Here is a 26,523-nt window from a genome sequence, read left to right as displayed (position 1 = left end):
ACGTCAGTTCGGCCATTTTTAAATTTGATGACCCACTGACGAACTCCACCTTAATAATGTTTTCCCCATAAACTTCACAAAGTTGCCGATAGATTTCTACCGGTTTACAGTTTTTTGCAGTCAAAAACCTTATAACTGCACGCACTTCACAGTTCGCGGCATTTTCAATTAATACAGAAATTTTAAACTGTCACAGTAACACAACGGAGTACAGCAGAAACCTCTTACTAGCACGGCTAGATGCCGACTGAGCTGCATAACAAACTACCACCAAGATGATCGCGCTAGCCCAGCCCCTAGCTGATACAGACAAAAACATAATCTACTTTCTGGATAGCCCTCGTATATGATTTTTGTAACTACTTGATAGATTATAATTGGTAATAACCGCAAATCCAACAGCCCATGTTAAATAAAACCCAAGTGAGTCACCAACAAAAACAGTATGTCAAGAAAAACCACAACAATCAACGCCAGTCGACAAACATTTTAAGATCAATAGTTACAAAATCTGTTTTGTTGTGACAAGATTATTATGGTGTAATTCAATAATAATCCATTCAGTTAGAATATTTCATAAATATTAGTGTTTAACTTTAATCATTAGAAATATATTTTCAGAAAAAATATTAGGGATGGACGGGTCCCGAAATTTGGGGAATTTTTCGGGAAAAAAATATTCCCGATTATCGGGACGGGATTACATTTGATTTGGGAATTTTTCGGGACGGGATTTGGTCCGATCGTTGGCGATTTTGCCGCTTCGCGAGTGCCAATGCCGCTATTGTGAGCGATAGGTCCCCGAACGCAGGAGACAAAGTCATTTCCACGATTGCGCCGTGTTCCGTGACCGCGGAGTCATACAGACAATCGCACCATGACCACGAGTCATAACAACGATCGCGCCGTGACCACAAGTCATACCGACGATCACGTCGTAACCGCAAGTCATACCGACGATCGCGCCGTGACCGCGAATCATGCTGACGATCGTACAGTGACCGCTGTTACCATTAAGTACTGCATGTTACCATGACCGCGAAGACTTGCCAAAGATCGCGCCGTGATCGCGGAGTCATGCCGACGATCGTGCAGTGACCGCGGAGTCTTGCCGAAGATCGTGCCGTGATCGCGAGTCATACCGACGATCACCCCGTGACCACGGAGTCATACCGACGATCACGACGTGACTGCGGAATCCTACCGATGATCGCGCCGTGACCACGGAGTCATGCCGACGATTGTGCCGTGACCGCGAGTCATTCCAACGATCACCCCGTAACCGCGGAGTCATACCGACGATTGCGCCGTGACCGCGGAGTCATGCTGACGATCGTGCCATGATTGCGAGTCATACTGACGATCATGTCGCGACCGCGAGTCATACCAACGATCGCGCCGTAACCGCGGAGTCATGCCGACGATCGTGCAGTGACCGCTGTTACCATTAAGTACTGCATGTTACCATGACCGTGGCGTCTTGCCGAAGATCGCGCCGTGATCGCGGAGTCATGCCGACGATCGTGCAGTGACCGCGGAGTCTTGCCGAAGATCGTGCCGTGACCGCGAGTCATACCGACGATCACCCCGTAACCGCGGAGTCATACCGACGATTGCGCCGTGACCGCGGAGTCATGCCGACGATCGTGCCATGATCGCGAGTCATACTGACGATCATGTCGCGACCACGAGTCATACCGACGATCACCCCGTGACCGCGGAGTCATACCGACGATCACCCCGTGACCGCGGAGTCATACCGACCATGACACCTTGACCACGGAGTCATACCGACAATCACGCCGTGACCGCGGAGTCATACCGACGATCATGCTGTGACCGCGAGTCATACCGACGATCACCCCTTGACCGCAGTCATTTTGACGATCGCACCGTGACCGCCAGTCATTTCGACAGCGAGTCACAAGTTTCTATAGGTACCTGTAAATTGTTACCCATTTTATGGTTTTTTTATAGATCAGTGCCACAAACGGTAAAAATTAATTTCATATGTCTTTTTTGGTAACTGCAATACTCCACACTTTCTTTTTATGCACAGAAAAAAATCCCGTCCCGTCCCGAAAATCGGGAAGGAAATAAAAATCCCGTCCTGTCCCGTCCCGAACTAAAAATTCAATCCCGTCCATCCCTTAAAAAATATGGGTGCTTTTATATTTTTATAAAAATATATGGAATAGGAAAAAAACCTTGTATCCAACTGTTCAAATTGACAGTCAACTAAGACAACTGCATTAGTAATTCAGTTTTATGCAACAAGCAGGCAACGCTAAAGGTGAATATGGAAAAAATGTCTGATTGAGTTTGACCATACTGGAATGATTTTGTAATTCCATCCCACTCTTGAAATTTTGGTAATACAATAGTAGGTTAAGTTACTGCATTTATAAAGAAGGCTGGACAGTAATCATACTAAATCAAGTTGATTTGTTAAGTCAAAAGAGATGAACTTGGTCTCACATTTAGATTAAATACCCCCCGCAGCAAACCTGCAGACTAGAATTTACATTTGCATGAATTGATTTAAAATTAAATCTACTTAAATGACATTAGGTTTAACAAGTACCTAGGTTTGAAATGGAATTAAATGAAAAGTCATTTATTTACACAGGCAAAGTTAGGGCCACATGGCCCTTTCTTACACTTAACCTGTAGGTTTGCTGCTAAGGGAGGCTAATAAAAGTGTGTTTTTTTTTTGTAAAATATTAGTAGCTTAGTATAAAAAAGAAAAAAATTCCTTGTTTTATCAAAATATTTCCATAAACAAGCAAACTACAATATTTTACAATATACTCCATAAGAATAACGACATGGGAATTTTGAATTTGCATTTTTTTAAATTTTCTCCATAACAAATAACCGTACAAAAACACTTTGATGTACTAAATTATTTGTTTTTTTTTAGGTTCTTTAAAATAGTCTAGAGAGAAATTGGGAAATTTTGTGTTTTGAGGGTCAAAAATTAGAAAAACCAATTTTTACCGCATAAAACCCCACGTAAAACCCTGTTCCCATGGTCTGATCATGCTTTTTCGCAAACTCATTTAAGTTAATCCTGTCTTACACCTTCAAAGCAAATTTCATCAAAATCTGACAAAATTAGGGTCAAGGTAAGTGGAACCAGGTTTTAGTATTGTTCAACTTTGACCTTACATTGCTCAGGTAGGCCTAATATTATACTTGTAATTGTGATTTTTTGTACCATAACTACAACTAATTAGCTTTTAGAATAACTAAAAAAATAATGGTTTTTTCTTAAAAATAAACATAAATAAAAAAATTGTCTTTGTGGTTCCAGTTTCCCCACCATGAGGGCAAGTGGAACCACCCACATCTGAATTAAAATATATCGCATTGAGAGGAATGAGGGGCAAGAGGGTCAGTAGGGAAATTGTCTGTAATTCTGGGACTTTTTGAATGATCAAAATATCTCTATCCGTTTTTAAGTTACGAACTTTTCCGTAGACCTTTGCAGAAAACATCGTAAAATGCAAAGAAATGTAAAATTGCAAAATCTTGTAAAAATAGAAAATTATAACAAAAAGTGGTGCTTGCATTGTGTGTATAACTCTCTAGGCACTAACTCACTTGAAAAAAATAGTTTTAATACATAGTTTTATAAATCTAGCTCATATTGTTATGGTCAATTGATGAAAAACCTGTCTTTTCAGCTTCTAGAACTGTTACTTATATTTTACTTGCCCCACAAGCAAAATTTTAGAGGGCAAGTGTAACCACGGTTGGAAAATCTAAGTTGTAAGAAATGTAATAAATTTGAAGTGATATTCTGAATCTACATGCAAACAATAGTTGGTGCACAAAATATTGTTACATTTACTTTAACAATGTAACTATAAAAAAATGTCAAAGTTTGACCTTTGAATTTACATTGCATGTATGTAAGCTTTTTTTAAAACTAAAAAAGGACAGTTTTTCATATGATATTTAGCTTTTTAAGGTTAAGAACCTTAAAACGAGGTCCAGAGAACACAATATGATGGCAATTAAGCTGAAACTTCTCTTATCAGTGAATTGATAAGCTGCGGTTACACTTGCCTCCTGGTTCTACTTACCCCACTTGACCCTACTCGAGTTATCACGTTCACGGACGTATATATATATATATATATATATATACATATATAATATATATATATACATATATATAATATATATATATATATAAATCTATCTATATATCTATCAAGATATATACACATAAATAAAAAATTTGAACAAATAGTGTTTTTGGCCTCTAAGGACATCAAAATGAAAAAAAATATTGGTCCCGGCTCCAGGTCTTAGCGTGGCACCTACGGTAATAGCTACTTCCCTATAGGGAAATTCGATAAGAGGATATAACGAAAGTTGTTTCCAAAATTTACATAATAGCAGATTATATCAAGTCATGTGTTCAGTAAAACAATGAAGCAAAAGGATTACATGAAGCTATAATAAAGCAGGACTATCAACATTTGAATGGATTTCAGTGTTTTGTAAACCCATTTGTAAAACAGTGAGGGATAAAATATTGAGGGTATTTTATGTTGATTTGGAGATATCTCCATTTTAGAATCTTCAACCAATGCAGTGAAGTCGGAACTCTCAGCCAGAATGATAAAGTAGCAGAAAAAGGTTCAAATTGAACAGATCGCATGCTTGTGCTACTTATTATTTAAGCAATCTATTGACTTATCTCTTGCTAACAAATTGCCATACAAAGATAAATCAAGATCAAACAATCCTACCTTCTTGCTCATCATCATCGTCGTCATCGTCATCTTCATCGTCATCATCATCCTCCTCTTCTTCATCATCGTCATCGTCGTCGTCTTCTACATGGTCATCAATGTCTGTGGCAGCGTCTTCCATATGTCTATCCTCATCTGTCGGGTTGAATTCCGACTCTTCACTGCTGCTGTCTTGGCTCGTCTGAATCAACAAAGTTGTAAATATTGATGTGTTTTTTTAGAGGTGGATGAAAAGTCTGTATTGAGTGCAACTACTAGGACAAACTATATTTAGTTTACTACTGTTTTAATAATCAAGCTTATTTTCTTAAAAACAATAAAAATAAATAGAAACAAATGGCTGTTCTTTTATCACTCATTTCAGTTAAACATCAATAATCCAGCATCTGATGAATTCAGTGATATTTGATTATTTAATTAACAATGTACTTTAGTCAACAATGAGAAAAACCATATTTTTAAAGATTTACAATAAATTGCCTCAGTATATCATGCAAGAGCCTTCTACCAACAATTTCATGAACCTGCTTAAAACATATTTAAGTCAAGCGGCCTACTACAGCGTTGATGAAATATATGTCCAGGCCATGTGCATCCCTGAAGAGGAAATGAATCCATACATAAATTAATAACAAGAAAAGTATAAAAACCTGACGACCACGTCGCTGATGCGATACCAGTGGGAATTCTCCAAGTATCCAAGTACCCCAAAAAACCCTTTGTAAAACCCCGTTCCCATGGTCCGATCATGCTGGTTCACAAACTGATTCAAGTTTATCCCGCCTTACACCTTTAAACCAAATTTTATCAAAATCGGAAAAAATTACTTAAGTTATCGCGTTCATGGACACATATATATAAAAATTGTAACGAATGGGGTTTTTAGCCTCTGGGGACATCAAAATGAAAAAAGTAAATCGGTCCCGGGCCTAAGTTTTACCACCTATGGTAATAGCTACTTTCCTATAGTTAATATACAACCTATAGACTGGGACGGGTGGCGTCGTCCTGTAATCCAGCTACTTGGAGGTCACGGATTGTGGATATGTATAGGCATGCACTGTGGATGGGATACTCCCTGGTGTGGATTAACGTCCGCACTAGAGAGTACTACTACTATCCGCAGTACTATCCTGATAATTCGACCAATTCGTATATACCAAGGAAAAAATGTGGTTCGGATTCCACTATAAACTGTAGGTCCCTTAGTTGCCATTAGCTGTTTGGGCTATTAATTAACAGCTGTGTCTAAGGAATGTCGGCCTTAGTCACTAACAAGACTACAAGATCGCGCCACTCATCCTACACTCATCTCCATTCATACTTGGCTTAAAATACCTACATAGTATGGTCGCCATTTCATAAGAAAGTATAAAAGTATAAAGTATCGGGTAATTCGCTAAAACATCCCGGCTTCGAAAAAAAAGGTCAGGCGCCTTCGGCAGTGTTTGGGAGCAAGCTTTTGAGGTACTGAAACAGTCTAATACCATACTCTTATTTAGTTGATCTGTTTATTAATTAATTTTTATATCATTGCAAAACTAGCACTCAGTATATCCAACATTTTTGGTAATAGCGAACATATAATGTACTATTTAAATCATGGTAAAAATCAAACCAGTTGATACAGTATTTTTAATGACAAAGTACTGTAGTACAAGACAGTACACCTTAGTATCTTCATGAGACAAGTTTATATATGTATATATATACCTCTTCAGTTGTGGCAAAGCTCAAATCATTGGTCAACATTTGAGTAAATCTGGAAAGTTCACTGATTACTCGTCTCTGCCCTCGAGAACGTCTGTTGCGCCTGTGAAAACAAATAGAAGACATCAAGTTAATCTTATCTCTTAAAATAAATTTAAAACAAAAAGCAAATTAAATTAAAATCCATTATACAGGGTGTCTACTACATTCTGGATGAAAAATGCATGAACAATCTCCATATATTTAAGCACACATTGTCGTTACCTTTTGTCGGTGTTATTACCAAATATATTTGCCTTATTACTGTATTAATCTTTTGTTTTTTTCACTGTAGTTGTAGCAGAGGAAAAATCAAGTATTAATAGACAAGAGCTAAGTTTCAGAATAGAGATTTATTGAAATGAGACGTTTATGACTTTAGGTACAGCTTTATAGTGTAACAGAAACGCAATCATCGTCTCCCATGATAGTGACAAAATCCTGGATATCTCCATTCGTCATGGAAACATTATCAAAGTCTTCCGCAGTTGCAACATAATTTTGAATATCTCAGGCAGTCATATGGTCATCATCATCGTCTACCGCAGTCACGGGAGCGTTTTTATCTTCACCCGAGATTGTGGCCAAATCCTGAATATCTCTGTGGTTGTGTGGTCACAGAAATGTTATAATCCTCATCCTCGATCACAGCTAAATCCCGAAAATTGAGTACAATTCCCGGTTGGTAGACACCCTAGATGATCAAAGAACTGCAGCTTAAATGGGAGATTAACAAAAATAATTATTATAAAAGGATGAAAAATAATTAGGTCTTTTTCATTTTTCTCTGCTAGAGTATAAGCGTTTAGTAATCATAATGTAACAAAATGTTACCTAGAAGTGTACCTAGAATTATTAAGGTTGGGCATCCTTCTGCGTTCGATGACATCTTGCATGAGGTCTTCCATTTCATTTACCCTCTCAACTACACTGTTCATTACTTCATTGAGGGTAGGATGGTCTTCTATCATATCGGTGTGGTCTTCTTCTACATTCGGGGCACTCCCTGATTGGTCCATCTGTGTGGGCTGGTTGCCATCTGATTGAGCACTTGCTGTAAAGTTTATAAAATTGTAGATTGTAAATAAAATTTCATTAAGGTTTTTTTTTACTAACAAAAAAGTATAATCAACCTGAGCTTACAGCAAAACCCCAAATAATTAAAATAAAGAGAGCAAGACTTTTACCGACAACATATTTCTTTGGATAATCAATGGTTGGAATTCAAAGACTATACTGGTTCATAGAAATCTCAAAAAAGGTTCAGAGTACTTTTTAAAAGTGCTTTAATTAATAATATTTTAAACCCTACCAATTAATAAAACAATTTATTTCTCAAAATGATTGGCAATCAATCTATGTAATCATTTACTTCCTCGCTGGGCAAACTACCCGTGACAAAGCAGACAATTTCAGTTGCTTAGCTTATTTTCCAATTAATATCAATTTTGTATTATGGTTTCAGCAAACCCAAGTTTGGTTTAACCCCCAATGTGTGGTTAAAAGTGTATTACTATATAAGTTATACCAATAAAATAAACTGGAGTTACATATACTGTACTTGACCTAACGTATAAAATAAAAATAAACTTTTAAGTTTATATCAACACAGTGGAACTTGGATAACTCAAATGATGAGGGACCAGTAACAAATTTAATCATCAAAAAATTGTATGTAGGTATGAGGTTTACCAGCAAGGGTACTTCCAGGATCATCTGTAGTAGCAGTGGCCGTAGAACCCTTAGGTTTAGTCTTGCTGGGGGTAGGCCCTGCTGAGGGTTGACCCATGATACGGCTCAGAGTCTCCAGGGGCTTCAAAGAAGCATTGATAGTTGTTGCCATCTTGGGGCTTGACAAGTCTAGACTGTGTGGTATGCGGGCTAGGTCTGTTACAATGCCCTTGCGCATCATGAACCTCACCATGTTGTTAACACTGTTAACAGCAACAGGACAATTAGTAACAAGATCGGAACTTTAAGATCGGGTCATGGGAACAGGTTGTTTAGCTGACACATGGGTATTTTATTAAGTTCCGTGACCTTTCCACTTATCTGACTACACCATGGCTAATTTAGGCTGGATAATTGAGACTCTTGTACCGGTAATAAAAATTGACATGATTGAAATGTGCAAATCCTACCTATATTGGTTGAGTTTGAGTGCTGGACTCAGTGGTGTACTACTGATTGGCACAGGAGGACAGTTGTCTATCATAGTAGTTACCACTCCTACTAGGTCTTGGATGTGAACATGCTTCTTGGAGGACTCCGGCCAGGCTAGTGCTCTCTGCAGAGCTGCTTTCACCTGTCACAAAATTCAACAATCAAAACTTTATATTCAAACTATAGAATTTAAGAAAATGAACAATGATCTCAGTCTATATATAAAAGATAACAACGTGAAACACAATAATTACAATTAAGAGTCTTACCAACAAATTGTTTCACACTGATTTTGTTAATCTTTACTACAGGGTGTCAAGCATCTCATGAAATTAAAATTTTATTCAAGGACTTGTTAAGGTGAAAGGAAGGATACACAACTAACTCACCTGAAGAAATTGTCCCACAAAGTTAAAAGAATACAAAAAGTAACAGAAGGCCCTGAAAGGGGCGAAATGTTAGTTTAAATGTTTCACTTTTTTGTGTTCTTTTAACTATTCCCCCCTGGCCCGGTTCATCCTGGGACTCTTTGGTAGGCTAAGTTAGTTTTGTATCCTCTTAAAGCGATGTCGTTTTTCCCTTCAAAAATCTTATTCAAAGACAATTATAGGAAAATTGTTGAATATTGTGTTGTGACTAATCGAATACACAGATTACAAGTACTGTTTTGTTTTACCTCAGAAACAAGAGCACATTGAGCTTCAGGTGAATGATTACAAGATGCCAGAGCAGCTATCAGGTTACGAGCCATGTTGGGTCTATCAGGGTCTAATTGTATGTTCAGTTCTCTATAAGGCATCAGATTGTCCAAAACAAAGGCGACAGCAGAGCAATCCTATGAACATAAAAATTATTATTACAACTAGGAATAAAGTTTATGTTGAACCTTGTAAAGTATGGGTAGATCATTAGTAAAGCCTAAGAGCTGTCTTTGCTGAATGGTATACAGCGGTCCTCATAAAAAATTTAGAAAATTCACCCCTCAGTAAAATTGGTGGGAAATTAAGAGAAGGTGAAACAATTATTCTGCAGACTAGACAACAATTAGACAAATGGCACGAGCCATCGGCAATTCACCGGCGATATCCCTGACAAAAGATTATCGATATGGTAAATTAATGATGGCTGATACTACGGATCTCGTAAGGATTTAAAAACATTTACCCTCCTTAAAAATTAAAAAAAAAATGGTAAAAATAAGAAAAGATGGAACAATTTTTCTGAGGACTTGACTAGTGTCTCATATTAGCATTTGAGAAGGTACAGGCAATGTCCGAACTTAGTTGGAATTTCTATTTTATTTCTTTTTACTAAAGCCTCTTTCTTACCTCTTTCAGAATCTCTGCTTGCTTTGTTGAGTACTTGTGGTCAGTAATCATTTTTGCAATACAAGTATACGAACGAACTGCATCGCCCAAGATCTTCAGAACGTAGGAAATGAGAAGAAGTGGTAACTTCTTTTTTCTTTCATAGAGGTTATCCACTTTCTGTTCTTTTTGCTGCCCATTATTTGTGCTCTGCAGAAGAAAAAAAATCCACTTAATATTAATAAAACTGAAAACATTAACGATTGAAGGATTAATAGGCCGTCAACTGAGGCGAGAATTATTTAAAATAGTGAAATTAGTTAGTTATAGGCCTATACAAATTTATATGGCCATTTCCCAAGAGGTGTTATTTCACACCTTCAGCAAATTATTGCAATAAATTGATTATATTTCAAAGAGTATAATGCCCTCTCACTGATGTTATTATGTTCCTTCATATCAGCCCCAAGCTTATCTGTGAAAAAATAATCCAAGTACAAATGGTGAGGTAATACAGAATAAGAATCAACAGTTATGAAAAATGCTAGACGTATAAATCTTACATCACAGTCATTGTTACAAAGTATTAGGCAAAACTAATTCCTTATTGGAACAATGGCTTGCTATTTTGCCTTATATTGACTAAGGTTTGACTCGGTCTTAAAAATTGGGAATGTTAAGTTCATCATAGATTAACTAACAATTTTATTAAATGTGATAATGTAGGCCTAAAACAAATATTTGTTTGGTGAATTTTTCATACAGAGATGTGTAAAACTAAGCAGACGAATATTACCGCAAGTGTTGACATCACTTTCCATTTAATTTTCATCAAGAAACAGTGATTTTTCAAAAACAAAAATGTGGGAGTGTTTGTTATATCAAGGGAAGGGAACCGGAAATTTCTTAAGTACGGTTGAGGTTAAATCAGGGTGTCCACCGACCGGGAAAACCGGGATTTATGCTGGTCTTAATAGACATTGTTGCGAGTTTGCACAAAGATTAATAAGATCCATCTCCCCCGCACCGTGGATCTCTTCTGCACTTGAATATATATCAATATCATATTTTAATGTCATCGCATTGATTTGGTAGACCATAGTTTAGCAATCCATTTAGAACACGGTTTACAAGATTTTTAATAAACAAAAATAGGCATAGTAATGAAAGCACAAATTTTATTTAAAATAAGTACAGAATCATTTGATATTTTCAGGATAGTTACCTTCTTATTGACCCCTGAGCTGGAGATTGGTCCAGATGCTGCTATGTACATAGGCAGATTGGAAGCATTAAATGTATCCAAGTCAATGTCGTCTCTGTCATTTCTCGCCGTGGAGCAAGAGCTGATATTCTCATCAAAATGTAAAGTGTCTGCAGGTTGGCCACCTGACAATTAGAAACATTTAGGTTCTTATAGTTAAAATTTGTTGTCTCACAATAGATTTTTCCTTAATCAAGTAGTGAATATTCACATGCGGTGCATATTGTCCAGTTGCGTTTAAGTTGGTCCAAAACACTGCGGTGTGACGTTCGATCATAAATGTAGCATTCAATTTGTGTTTATTTGTTATACATTTTGTATTCCTTTAGTCAAAATTATTTTTATTTAACCTATAAAAATAATAGGCCAGCTAGTAAGTTAGTAATAGTGTATTTTATTTATTAACGTAAATTACAATAGATATGCATTTCAAATCATGACAAAGTTAATACAAACAAAAATCATGATACGACAGCCAGAATTTATTTTATAAAATCAATTTGAAACTCATTCGTCGGAGATTAGCGATTTTGTATTCATCAAAGTTTAAGTAAGTTATATTACTAAATGATGTGAATAAACGAATAACTTAGTCCAACAACTATGTTATTGAACGACTACAGCTATATACAACCGAGCTCCACCGTGTCCATCCTGCGTCTGAACCGCCTTGTGTAATGGTCCAACGGGTTTCAAGCGGACTCCAGGCAACGGGGATCCCGCCTATGTGTAGTTTGCAAAAAATTTGTCACGTTAACGCGCGAATCCCAACACGGTTTTTACGCTCTTGTAGTTGGCCTTAATGCTTTCCAAAACAATTTAAGACACTGCCTTATTCAATAAATATTTTCCATGAAAATGCCAATTATTTATCATTTAATATGCATTGCTGTTAAATAAAACATATACTTTACAAGTCTTTGACTTCCTAATCTGGCACCGTAACCTCAAAATCTAAGAGACCTCCGTGTTTCCAGTGTGTCACCGAGGCAGTCTCAGTTCCAACGACTTCGGTTAATCAGGAGTGTACTGTAATAACTTGTTATTGAATTTGAATGACATTTGAGCACTTTTTTAATACCGAGCACATTTAGGTTATAAAAGTGAATGAACATAAGAAAAAAAGAGCTGACTTGAAACTTATCTTTACCTGGTTACTAACGAAACCAAATACACAATATTTGATTAAGGAAACGCACACTACTCAAGTAGGCCTACAGAAGATCAAATAAAAAAAAAATAAGAATAACATATATTTACTTTCTTAAATTCAAATGTTGAAATTGTCAGATAAATTAACAATTAATTTGTAAAAAAAATTCTTTGATGTAGGCCTATTTCAAAGAATAGAATTTCTTAATATTTCTTTTTTTATTAGTAGGCTATATAACTTATTCACACTGGCAAAATTTTAAATAAGAACCTTTTACCAAATAAAATATTTTCTGGATGGCTACACTTCTTACTTCCAAAGTGCTAAGAGTACTAATTGTCTGTTGGCTGAAACCAACGAGTTTTCAGATATGATACATTTAACTTATATACAGTTTGGGATACCTGGTGGTGGCAGTGTTCCATCAAAAGACTGATCATCATCATAAATGATATCGTTGATTCCAATCTCTTCCTGTCTTGCTTCCACTAGGAAGTTCAAGAGCTGAGTTATGGTATTCTTCACAAGGTGATCCGCTTCTCTGTTGTTCTTTTGATTTTCTGATGGTAAACACTTCATGAGTAGTCTTGGATCATCCTCTTCACCTACAATGAGACATAGTTAAAACTGTTAAAAGTAAAAAGAACCTGTTACAATGATGACATCTGTGCTCACAAGTGTGACGGCCCCAAAAATTCCTAGACCCATTATATCAGCTGGGGAGGTTATTTCTACACCTTCAAGAAAGCCTGTCAATACCGTCACAAAAGCTTTGCTTTATTTCAAATTTAAAAGGAGGGTCTGTAATATTGAACTGTGTTAACCTCCCAGCTTTTGCATCAGCCAGTTGCCTCACCATGGAATATTCCGTCAGCCATGGCTCAGCGCTAGGCCAGGCCAATGTTCCCAGAAGTGTAACGCGCATGGCTGGAATTTGCTGAGCTCAGCAAATTACTGATTACTGAGCTCAGTTCAGCAAATCGCTTGCTGAACTCAGTAACTGCGCAACTACAGTTTGTCTAACGTCCCGAGTGATCGTTAGGCAGCAGCACTATCCAGCGTTGCTCTGACATCACGCGGCATAGCCGCAACGTTGATTGGCTGGTGCCCCTCCACGGCCAACTTGGCTATGGACGGGGAACACTCAGTTGGGGGAGTCTAAATTGATCTCGGTCGGTCGGCTAAATTTCCGCGTCGCCTTTCCCCATAGCCTCTTCAGGAGGCTATGTCCCCCCTTTGTCTAAAATGTAATAATTAACCATGTCAATCTTTACCTTAACATTGTAAATCTGTAACAACTTAATTCGGAATTGTATTTTCTCTTTCTCACCAGCTAGTACTTTTTGTTCATAAATTATTTGTGTTTATAAATTATACAGCAAGTCGGAAGCCAAGTTACATTGTGTTTATTATAATTCTAATGAATTATTTATTCGTAGCGAATTTTCGTTGTTTCATTCGGCAACCTGTCACACAAGAAGTGACTGAAGCCAGTGAGATATAGATTTGTACTATGGGAAATCAATGGACCCTAAAATTTTGTTGTTGGGACACAATCAAATATCTACAAACAGTAGAACTCCAACCATCAAAACTTGAACTAGTAAAAGTAAACATCAAAATTGTGTACATCACGCAGCGAGTCTCTTGCAGTGCTGTATTGACCGGTGGGCGTTGAGTCATGAGTCATGGGCCTAATGCCACCGTCTTATAAACTCTCTTCTTGAAAACTCCAACTATAGTGTTGATTTATCTGGATGGTATGAGTTCTACTGTACACTACCTAACTGTTATACACAAATACAGTCAAACAGAACTTAATACATTTACTTCTTCGGAAGGGATTCTAGTTCACTATAATTAGGTCAATCCAAACATGCACAGTTAAAATTTTACCTTTTGTTTCAGTTAGTGATGGTCGGATCCGGATATCGGACTACCGGATCCAAGCTAGAACCGGCACCCGATAGGATCCACAAAATTCTGGATCTTGGGCTGGATCCAGTTTTGATGGATCCGATTTCCCCCGATTTTTTTATTTACAAAAAGCTGTCTGTATCCATGTACAAGACCGATTTTTTACTAACACAAAGCTGTCTTTATCCATGCACAATACTATCTGTGACTTTGCACAAGAAGACTATCTGTGTCTGTGTACAAGAAGACTAATGTCAATATCACAGTACTGTATATTGCCGACGTCAACAATCTCTAATGTCACAGTACTGTATATTGCCGACGTCAACAATCTCTAATGTCACAGTACTGTATATTGCCGACGTCAACAATCTCTATGGTCAGTCAATGTCACAGTACTGTATATTACGATGTCAATAATCTCTATGGTTAGTCAATGTCACAGTACTGTATATTACGACGTCAACAACCTCTAAGGTTAGGCAAAGTCACAGTACTCTATATTGCCGACGTCAATAATCTCTATGGTTAGGCAATGTCACAGTACTGTATATTACGACGTCAATAATATTTAGTTAAAACTTTAGCTGGTCTCAAAAAAGTTTATATTATTGATTATTAAAACATAATAATTATATAAATATAATTATTATTACAATTGTTTGAGGAATCGCCAATCCTCACTATTTGAAAACTATTTATTAAAAGCCTATTAATAAACATCTTTAAAAATCATACTAATATATTTTAAGGAATAACTCACTCTCATAGTACCCATTATTCCACACGAATTGGCATATCTTCACGTCAGATAAATTATACTTTCTCTAAAACAAGCTCTTTCTATATTTCTAATATACTATATCAAAATATATGTTCTCATTTTAGTAACGATGACCTTTTTGAATCACCTCCCCTTAATGTTTTCAAATCAAAGAGTTAAAGAATTTCTTTCAGGCTCGGTATAGATGAGGCCGACATTATCATCTCAGCTGATTACCAGCATGTTTGACCCGACCCTTACCCCCTCCACCCTGAGCCTGCAGGAATCGTTGTCCCCACCTGATTAAAACATTTCATTTTGTTATTATGTTTTAAATGGATTTGATTTTAAGTCTTTTACCTAAACTAATATTTTTTAAGCAACAGTTATTTCAATTATCAAATAGTTCCATTATGATTTGGTTTATTATTTTTTTAAATAGCAACCCAGCAGACGCACTGGCAGCAATTGCCTATGTCTGATGATTTTTTTTTTTTTTTTTTTATATAAATAAAATCAATAAGTTAATACAATTCTTTTTATTTGAGTTTAAGTTTATATTTTGTAATCGTTACGTATAAAAATTATTTATTTTGTAAATCTGTATATTATGTGAAAAATAAACACATTACTTAATTTATTATAGAATTTATTTGGTAGGCCTACCTCTTTTGTTGAGTACAGATACGTCTACTCTCATGATCTCCTTGGCAACAGACTTAAAGATCTCCGGATCTCGACATATTGCAGGCGCGCACTCCCGCAGTATATAGTGCAGCTCTTTGAAAGTGGGTGGTATATTGGGCAAGGTTTTGAAGCGAATGACCTGAAAAGAAGTTAGAACAAATCATGTCAACTGAATTCTGGAAGCAAACTTGTGCAGTTCCATGTAGTGATGGGCGGATCCAAGAAAATGTAGGAATATATGTCAAATATAATTGTTGATTTTCTCGTGAACTACTCGACTCGACTCTATACTCGAGTATTAGGGCTAATTACTCGACTTAACTCAAAAAAACACTACTCGCCTATCCCTATAAATTATCATTTAATTTGGAACAATAATTGATTATAACCTACTTTTAAATGGTAGGTGGTTAATTTAAATATTCAATTCAAACTTCGAACCTATTTAAAAAATTTTGAATCAAATAGAATATGCCGATATTCAATTTTAAAATGTTTGAATATTTGCACACCCCTAGAATCAACCCATCCCTACCAAAAATAATCAATCAAAAAATATTGTGACAGCAAGCGCACAGCAGAAAGATGCGTCATGTGTAGGCCTAAGGAGCAGACGATTGTCAGTGCAAACGGATAGCTTGACCTTGAAGTTTGTTCAACATTTCTTTGTTTTGCTTCCATTTTATTTTTGTCAAATGAACTGTGATTTTTCAAAAACAATAATTTGTGAGCCTACTGCATATAAATAATGGGCAGAAATAGTTAAATATACCACAAATTTTTAACACATTAGACTAAAAAAACACAATTCTACTAATTCTAGATTGTTCTAGATATTTCTCTTTGACAATGAGGTTACGTTAGCAGAAGTCTATTGTGTCGGCGGCACGGTCAGACCAAGCGAGGAGTCAGACCATAGGAGGTGGGATTAGCGAGGTTCTACTGTACCAGTTAAACGGGGCTAAATTTATAAGAACTAAAGAACAAAGGTTTCGTACATCATACAATCGAGTAAAAATATCAAGGACACAAACTTGTAAATAGAGCAAAATGGGTAAGGTAATTTGTATTTGGATTTGTAACTTGTAATTTGATTGTCAATTACTTTACTCAAACATTCACAGAACATGAATTATAGTATGCAACACGTTCATGATCTTTGGGCATATCTAAAATTGTAGGGTCTTGAATAAGTCTTACTACAGCTTCGGCTTTGGATTTGTAAATTACATTCGACCTGAGGACGCTGAACAGAAGAATAACCAATTATGAATCAAGACAAAAAGCAAATTAAATTCATGCATTTGCGAAGATGTGCAATGAAAAATTTAGGATTGTAGGAAACGATGATGCCACCAAGATGTTCACGATTTCGCTGTGGCCGAGGAAGATGTTCTCGATTTTACAGTGCCCGCAGAGTAAATCAAAATTCCCACTGTGTCTCCATAAATCTTAACTTACAGTCCTGTGTCATGCATGCCAATTAAAAATAATAAAAAAACTACAGAAAAGGAAACTAAATAATATGCATTATAGCTTACTCGTTCAATGGCAGCAGTGATGTTAGCAGGCTCTTCAAGAACATGGCGGATTAACATAGTAGAGAGCCCAACAAAGCCAGTGAAGGAGGAAACTTGTCTCAGCTGAAGCAATCGTTGAACAGCATTCATATCTGCGATGAGCCGAGCATTTTCGTAATCTCTAGTGAACCGAACGCAAACCTGCATGACTGCGTGGAGGGTATCTGGGTCCACAGGCTTAGAGATCAGCTCCATGCAACACCTGCAAAGATACACATCAAAATAGAATTACTATTCTGAGTAAAAAGGACCCTGTTCGCAGCAAAACTGCAATGTGATTTTTATTTGCTTGATTGAATTTTAGCAAATTTCCCTAAAGGGAAGAAGCTATTATGGTAAGCGGCATGGAAAAACCTAGACCCAGGACTGACTTACTTTTTTTATTTTGATGCCTTTAGAGGCCAAAAAACTTTTTTTCTCTTTATATAATAATATAGGCCTATTACATAATATATACAATGTCTAAGGAAACTCCCTGGGACGTTTTTGTATTATATTTATTAATTTATTACTCCAAAACAACATAAAAGCATACTACGGTATAAACATAGGTCTTAAATGACTGGTTTTCTGCCTGTCTGTATGTATGTTATTTTCACAAATTTTATGTATCCATAACTTTATTTTTTAACCCCTTAAACAAACTTGTTGATTTCAAACTTGGTGCATAAGTAGTGACAAATATGACCACCTTCTGTACAAGGTATCAGAATTCTACATGATCATTTTACCAATTTAAAATGGCAGCCATTAAACATTTTCCATCTTATATATTGAAAAAATAAGTGACTATACAAAAAACTATTAGGAATATGAACTGTAAGGAAATTTTATGACAACCCAACGACACCTTAATGGTAAATATCCTAATTTAAAAAGGCAAAATTTATGAATAGTATGATAGCAACTGGTTTTTAGACCTCACTGCAAGAGGAGTAGTTTGTTTCTGTACCTTAACACCTTTGAGAGGTTTGAAGAGTTGAAAATGTCATTTGTCTTAGCAAACCTGCTGACCAAACAAATTTCCAACTTCTTTAATCTATTTGTATTCCAACTGGTCATAGAAAAAAACCACATTTGGTTCTGAACCGAATTGGCTGACTTTAAATTATCAATAGCAAGAGAGATTGGATAGTATAGGTACCAACACCAACGTGTCCATTCATAGGCAATACAAAACCAACCTAAGAATTATTTGAATATCTTCTGGGGTCACACCAGCAATGGGCTGTAGGCCCACACGACGATGGAAGAAGTCAACGTAGTATTCAACTTCTGACAAGGACTCGACCGTGTCATTAGGGTCTTTATCTTCAGGCATTGGCGGTGCGGAGACGAAGGGGGGCAGGTCTACAGGTTGGTTATCATAGTTGCTTCTCGCTGTAGGATCGTTAGGATCAATCAAGGTCATCATAACAGGACGAGCCTTTCCAGAGTCATCGTTGATCTGCAACAAGATAGGGTACATGAAAAAACAATATTTCACAACTAATTTGTAACTAAAATTCATAACTAATATAAAGTTATATACAGGGTGATCAACTCAAGGAGGCCACCATTGGGATATCGAAAACGGTAAGAATTAGAGAAAACTTTAAATGGGGGACATTCCTTTATTTTTTGTGGCAGTTAAAAATATGATTTTTTTTTTTTATTCAGCTGCCATTTTCCAAAATGGCGGCCAACTTTGAAATTTCTTATGGAACACCCTATATTTTATCATGTTTTCGGATAGAACAGGCAATTTAAAAACTTTTTTATTCTTGACATTTTTTCGATAAACCCACTCGTTTAGGAGTTACAGCCTATGGAAAAATGACTTCCGGTGTACATTTTACATCATGTAGCTCCTAAACAAGTAGGTTTATAGCGAAAATGCGAAAAGTAAATGAGTCAAATAAGTCTTAAAATTGCATCCACATTCCAAAAAGACCAAAAAATACACAGTTTTCCACTTTTCAAGTTTGCCGCCATTTTGGAAAATGGCCGCCATTTTTGAAATAATAGAATTAATAGTTTTTAACGAATTTTTTGGTCTTTTTGTAATGTGGATGCAATTTTAAGACTTATTTGACTTATTTACTTTTCGCATTTTACAAAAAGACCAAAAAATTCGTTAAAAACTATTAATTCTATTATTTCAAAAATGGCGGCAAACTTGAAAAGTGGAAAACTGTGTATTTTTTGGTCTTTTTGGAATGTGGATGCAATTTTAAGACTTATTTGACTCATTTACTTTTCGCATTTTCGCTATAAACCTACTTGTTTAGGAGCTACATGATGTAAAATGTACACCGGAAGTCATTTTTCCATAGGCTGTAACTCCTAAACGAGTGGGTTTATCGAAAAAATGTCAAGAATAAAAAAGTTTTTAAACTGCCTGTTCTATCCGAAAACATGATAAAATATAGGGTGTTCCATAAGAAATTTCAAAGTTGGCCGCCATTTTGGAAAATGGCAGCTGAATAAAAAAAAAAATCATATTTTTAACTGCCACAAAAAATAAAGGAATGTCCCCCATTTAAAGTTTTCTCTAATTCTTACCGTTTTTGATATCCCAATGGTGGCCTCCTTGAGTTGATCACCCTGTATAACTACAATATTTAAAACTAATCATAAATCATAAATGACGCAATGATTGTTGAACGTTTACACTTTTTACACAAAGTTTCTTTGGGCAAACAGATCAAATATAGTTCTGTTAATACTGTTCAAAGAAATGGCGACCATACATAGTAGGTAAGAAATTGTTTTTTCCTACAGTTACCTAACAATGTACATGTTCTCTCACTGATTTGAGAAAGCAAAGTGGCCAATTTGCTCATCAGTGAGACAATGTTAACATTGTCTCACTCCAATTACTTTGTCTCACTCACTCCAGATTTGCAACATGAAGGCACAAATAGTGAGCGCGTAACATACAGACAAGGACGTATGCGTGCGAAATACGTTGGCAGCACTGGCTGTAAATCAGCTGGTCAGCTGTTGTACTGTTGTAGCATTAAATGTCATATTAAAAGTTCACTTCTGTATAAAAATATTTCACGTTCCTTTACCAATTTATTTGTTTTATGGTAACTGTAGGAAAAATATAATGTGCAATTGCCTCACTCGATAAACCATTCCTCTCACATTAGCTCGGTAAGCATTTCTCCCGAGTGAGTCAATTGCTCCCTAGTTGCACAAATAACTATACTTTTTATGTTTGTAATTTAATTGTAACGGCTGTTGGTGTAAATAAAGTTAGAGCGGCTTTGAATTTTTTTTTAACTTTGGCTATTTAAAATCAACCTCCTACATAAATGTCTTAAAACAGAACTAGTAAAAAATGGTATTAACAAATCGAAAAAAATATGAGAAATGCAAATTTAAAATGAATTTCACCACCCAAATTAAAATTTTCATTTTATTTAACCTATAATTAGTAAGATTGTTTTATAAACTGGAAAAAATTTATTATAATTATTTTTCTAAATACGACTTTTAAATATAGGTAAATGTATATTTTTCATTTTGAGAAACTCTTAAGGAACACGGATAAATTATTAATTTGTATGGATACATCATATTTTTTTTTAAAGTCCAGGCCAGTTCTTTCAACTTGATCTTCAATAATAAATAATAGTTTTTGTAGAAATGAGTGACACCGTTCGATAGGAAATTTAATTTACTTTAAAAATGCCATCGGAGAAAAACACAGGTGTTTTAGTTTAGCGGCAATTTTTAAAACAAAACAGCGAACGTTTCGTTTTTCCCTATCCCTCCCATGTTATTGTTGCAGCTTTTTGCCACTCTACAGCTCCGCCGGGCCCCTCTAGTGTTCTGCTAAAGCTGACTTCACCGCAACATGTGTAATCCTATTCGCATGCCCTCTCCTTAATGTTTAATCCTTCTAGTAATTGAGGTACAGTGTTGTGGGTATTTTGCCCAGAGATTTTCGTAGAAGCAGGCAGCTTGGGAGTGGCGAGCAACCCCTCCTATAGTCTACCCTATTTCGTGACTCTGTCTAGTTTTGAAACAAGATACTTTTGAAGTATTATTCATGTTTTTAAAATTGTTTGAATTCTTAATGTAAAAATGTACACCACCTATTATATTGTGCAGATACAGTACTGTGTTGGAGTAGAGTAATTCACCAAGTATATTGTTGAACTTTTTGAAGACTTTGTCTATTGCAATACTAAGCACATGATGGCTGACGATACAGATTCTGAATTGTAAATTGAAAAACTTCTAAGTCGTCCATTAGTTAGATATAATTTTGTATTGTTAAATGACGTTTCCTATTAAACATTTAATTTTGATTATCAGCAAGTTTGTTTTTCTTTACCTCAAGTTTACTAAATACTTGAAATGCTTGTTTTATGTAAATTGGCGGGGGAGGGTAGGTTTAAATAGAGGACAGCATCAATTGGGGGGAACTACTCCTTTGGGGGGGGGGGGGATTGCGCCTTTGGGTTTGGGGGGGATAGGCCCCTCTGCTTTTGGAATTGTATGTATTTTTTTGATTTGAATGAGTTTGGTTGTTAAAGTGTTTTTTCAACAAATAGGCTTAAGTTTTAGATTCTTAATCCCTTACCGATCCTACACTGATGAAAAATAATCAGTTTTAAAAATTGAAATAGGGATACTGTATTTTGTTTAAAAATAAAACAATTAAGTAGCCTAATTTAAAATGAGGTACCGATGGTATCGGAACCGAGAACCGGGAATCGATTTTGGATAGGAATTGGTACCGACATAGAAAAAGTGGTACCGACCCATCACTAGTTTAGATATGTTTTTTGTTTCCTATATTTTTTATTGTGTTGTACACGCAATCTAAATCTTATGAACCATATCCTAATGGGGAGTGTTGCATGACGTCCAAGTGCCGACCTCCAATTATACAGGGTGATTGGTACTCAGTGTGACAAAATTTTTTGGTGTAAGTACAAAGTAAATGAAGTGTGATGATGCATATAACAGGTTCCAAGTCTAAAAATTAGCTTCCCAAAGAATTATTTTATGTTTTTCAAAAATAACTATGTTTTTAAACTTAATACAGCTATTTCTCAACCTGTAGATGTATTTGAGTAGATAATGTCATTTTCGGATTTTACATTAAATTTTGAATATGATTAATAGAAAATGACGAAAGATCAGTTGTAAAAACTCCATTGTAAATAGATTCAAGGATAAAAATTAAGATGTTTGATAACAATTTAAAAAACAATGGTCTATTGTATTCTTCACACCCTGTATACATGAAAGTGTCGGAATATGTTAAAAACTGTGCCATTTTATAAGCTTTCCAACCATATGCTACACTATTGAGGTTTAGATATTTTTTTGTTTGTTTTAGTGGTTTGAATACCAGAAAACAGGGAACTTTTTTACTGTTTTTACTGTTCAAGCTGAAACAAATATACAACTTTTGCTTAATACATGCCGACTTTCTATGTTTTTAATGTTAATGCACCATGCTTTGTAGTCTTCAAACCACTAAAGCGTACATAATCAGGTATAAATCTCAATGGTGTAGCATATGGTTGGAAAGCTTATAAAATGGCGCTGTTTTTAACATATTCCGACACTTTATTGTATACAGGGTGTGAAAAAAGCAATAGACCAATGTGTTTAAAGTTTTTAACGAACATCTTAATTTTTATCTTTGAATCTAATTACAAAGGAGTTTTTACAACTGATCCCCCGTCATTTTACATTAGTCTTATTCAAAATTTAATGTAGAATCCGAAAATGACATCTACTCAAATCTACTCATCTACTCAACATTGTGTATTAACAAACTAAGACCATAATCTCAAAATAGTGCTAGATAAAGATAAGTATACACCACCATTCATTGTCGACATATTTTCACTTGGTTATGACGGATGTAGTTTTTTCAGCCGCCATCTTGGATCCGCCATTTTGAAATGTGATCAATTAATTTAAATATGAAGGTGGTGTTGTGGCCCATTATTTTGAACTACTTTTTTACACTGGACTCAATGCTGCAATCCGTTTTTGGTTATCAAGCTTTCATGATGAAATATTAAAATACTCTTATTTAAAATTTCAATATTTCAAAATCCAAAGATGCAAATGAAAAACGGATTGCGGCATTGAGTTCAGCATAAAAAAGTTACTCAAAATGATGGGTCACAACACCACCTTCATATTTAAATTAATTGATCACATTTCAAAATGGCGGATCCAAGATGGCGACTGAAAAAACTACATCCGTCATAACCAAGTGAAAATATGTCGACAATGAATGGTGGTGTATACTTATCTTTATCTAGCACTATTTTGAGATTATGGTCTTAGTTTGTAAATGCACAATGTTAAAATGTGCTAAAAATAAAGTTATAAAAAGTCCTCATAACTTTAGAACGAATCAAGATTTTCAAAAACTAATTGCGGCATTGTAATCAGCGTAAAATTCTAGTTTGAAATAATGGGTCACAACCCTACCTTTACATTTGAAAAAAAAACTTTGTATCCAATATGGCGGATCCAAGATGGCGGCCAAAAATGTATACCCAGTCAAAATGAATTACTTACTACTAAACAATGATCTGACGTGGTCCGGGGATGATATCTTAAGAAATGTATAAAAAAGTAGGGGGGGGAACTCATTTAAAATTCACCCTGTATAAAGTTAATGAAAGAGTTGTAGTCGAAGATCAGATAGTTGTAGATATGATAGTCCTCCTATGAAGCGCTAGTAATAATTTTTGAAATGCGTACCTTTGCATAAGTAGAGAGAAAAATTATATTTAAATATGTGATTTAAGGGGAAATCGAAAACCAACAACCAACAACCGATAAAATACCCAACCCAAACCAACCCATCACTACACAGGATATTCAAAAAATCACAGTAGTGATGTGCAAAGATTGTGCAATTGAAAATTTGATAATCGTTTTTAGGATTTCAATGTTTACAAGGTTAAGTGCAACCATACATAAGATATAGTTACAGATCTCATCTAAGTTAATCAGTATCCTATATAATGTTGAACGGATTGGGCTGAAATTTGGCATGATGATAGCTCACATTCCCGATTAACATACAGGGTGGTAAAAAAGTCCCTGGACAGTTAAATATTTAAAAAAATAATGCGGATAGAGCTACAATACTTGGTACAAAGTTACAGGGCATAAAACTCTATTTTAACACATATTCAGTGATCCAATAACTCTTCAGAGGGACGGCCCACAAGGAGTCGGAAGAAAATCTTAAATGGAAGCATAGGTCAATATGCACATCAAATTAAAGGTCTTTTTTAGTAGAATACAATGCCACAAACCGCACTTCAAAAGGTTGACCCTGCACAAAATGACAGTTGTTCAAAGATTCATTTAATTTACATTGCTATTATACGCTTTATCCTCAGGGGGCACAGCCCTAGGAATCGGAAGAAAATTGTTAACGTAAGCATAGGTCGATATGCACATCAAATTAAAGGTCTTCACTAGTAGATTACGATGCCGTAAATTCAAGCTCAAAAGAATGCCTGAGTAAAAAATGGCAGTCGTTCAAAGACTCAAAATGGCGGATTCAAGAAATCTTTGAACATCTGCCATTTTGCGCAGGAACAACCTTTTGAAGTGCGGTTTGCGGCATTGTATTCTACTAAAGAAGACCTTTAATTTGATGTGCATATTGACCTATGCTTCCATTTAAGATTTTCTTCCGACTCCTTGTGGGCCGTCCCCCTGAAGAGTTATTGGATCACTGAATATGTGTTAAAATATAGTTTTATGCCCTGTAACTTTGTACCAAGTATTATGCTCTATCTGTAGCTCTATCTGCATTATTTCTTTTAATATTTAACTGTCCAGGGACTTTTTTACCACCCTGTATAGGCATATTCTTATCTCAAAAATCCTTTCGGGCTCTGCCCCAGTGGCTCTGTAGTTCCCAATGTTAACCTTATGAGTACTCATATTTAAATGGAATTAAAGAATTTAGTCAGCTGTTTCAAATAAAAAAGGTTGGTTCTATGACATGCTAAAGCATTAAAAGTTATAAGATTTACCAACAGAGTGCAGCACTATTTTTTTTCCTACAGTTACCTAACAATGTACATCATGTTCTCTCACTGATTTGAGAAAGCAAAGTGGCCAATTCGCTCATCAGTGAGACAATGTTAACATTGTCTCACTCTAATTACTTTGTCTCACTCAAGATTTGCAACGTGAAGGCACGAAATAGTGAGCGCGTAACATGCAGACAAGGTCGTATGCGCACGAAATCCGATGGCAACACTGGCTGTAAATCAGCTGGTCAGCTGTTGTACAGTTGTATCATTAAATGTCATATCATAAGTTCACTTCTGTGTAAAAATATGTTACGTTTCTTTACCAATTTATTTGTTTTATGGTAACTGTAGGAAAAATATAATGTGCAACTCGGGTGCAAAGTGCAATTGCCTCACTCGAGAAACCATTCCTCACTCGCCTACGGCTCGTGAGTAAGTATTTCTCTCGAGTGAGTCAATTGCTCACTTTGCTCACTAGTTGCACAAATAACTATTTTCATTTATGAAAACAGCTAATTTGAACTCATTTTAAGCAGCAACAAAAATATGTTTATGTTTTTAATTTCATGAATAATTTGTGATATTTTGCGAATATTTAATAATTTTTTTTTCTATTGTTTGGGGGAAGTGGTAGAACATTATGGCTATGATAGATGTGTAATACTATAGAATACCGTAAATTTAAAGAAGCAAATTTTATCAAACTGTGTACTCCCCCATTGCAAACGCAAAGCTTGAGTATAACTGTACTAAGCATTTTATACTTATATGCCAATCCCGTACGAAGGACGGGTACTCTGCTAGTAAGTCATATTTAACCAAAACTATGACAATATTCACCTTTTATAATAAACAGTATCAGCAAACTGACACCCTTTTAATCACATTAGCTTGTCAACAACTCTTAAAAATAGGTAGCGGTGGGAGTGACTATGATATTAATTCGAGTAACTATATGTCCAAATCTTAAAATATCCAAATCTGAACCTCCCAATGTCCGAACCGAGCCTCAACTATCCGACCCAAATCCGATCCGAGATGAAATTTCACTATCTGCACACCTCTACCCAGTACCTCTAAAAAGCCAAGCAATCTGAAGACACATGAGGTTACGTCTATTTACACACAGTTAAATATT

At 35.7% G+C, this 26,523-nt stretch overlaps 1 protein-coding gene across 4 annotated transcripts in view; it reads right to left on the bottom strand.

Annotated features, from left to right (window-relative positions):
• The window catches only part of LOC128998322 (E3 ubiquitin-protein ligase HUWE1), a 173,687-nt gene that overhangs the window by 60,193 nt on the left and 86,971 nt on the right, over positions 1-26,523 (bottom strand). For 3 of the 4 annotated variants that reach the window (XM_054424414.1, XM_054424415.1, XM_054424417.1), the window contains 12 exons: positions 18,537-18,799; positions 17,314-17,554; positions 15,752-15,911; positions 12,810-13,010; positions 11,214-11,377; positions 10,010-10,198; positions 9,358-9,516; positions 8,660-8,823; positions 8,211-8,452; positions 7,365-7,572; positions 6,483-6,582; positions 4,767-4,950 (listed from right to left, as the gene is read on the bottom strand). In XM_054424414.1, the coding sequence (XP_054280389.1) occupies positions 4,767-4,950; positions 6,483-6,582; positions 7,365-7,572; positions 8,211-8,452; positions 8,660-8,823; positions 9,358-9,516; positions 10,010-10,198; positions 11,214-11,377; positions 12,810-13,010; positions 15,752-15,911; positions 17,314-17,554; positions 18,537-18,799 (2,275 nt within the window). The remainder of the gene's footprint in view (positions 1-4,766; positions 4,951-6,482; positions 6,583-7,364; positions 7,573-8,210; positions 8,453-8,659; positions 8,824-9,357; positions 9,517-10,009; positions 10,199-11,213; positions 11,378-12,809; positions 13,011-15,751; positions 15,912-17,313; positions 17,555-18,536; positions 18,800-26,523) is intronic. The other variant, XM_054424416.1, reaches the window with a different exon arrangement.

This window comes from Macrosteles quadrilineatus, unplaced genomic scaffold, assembly GCF_028750875.1.
Source record: "Macrosteles quadrilineatus isolate MER2022 unplaced genomic scaffold, UCM_ALF_1.0 Scaffold_7__1_contigs__length_78375512, whole genome shotgun sequence".
Lineage (NCBI taxonomy): Eukaryota > Metazoa > Arthropoda > Insecta > Hemiptera > Cicadellidae > Macrosteles > Macrosteles quadrilineatus.
This window is presented reverse-complemented; position numbering and strand designations above follow the sequence as displayed.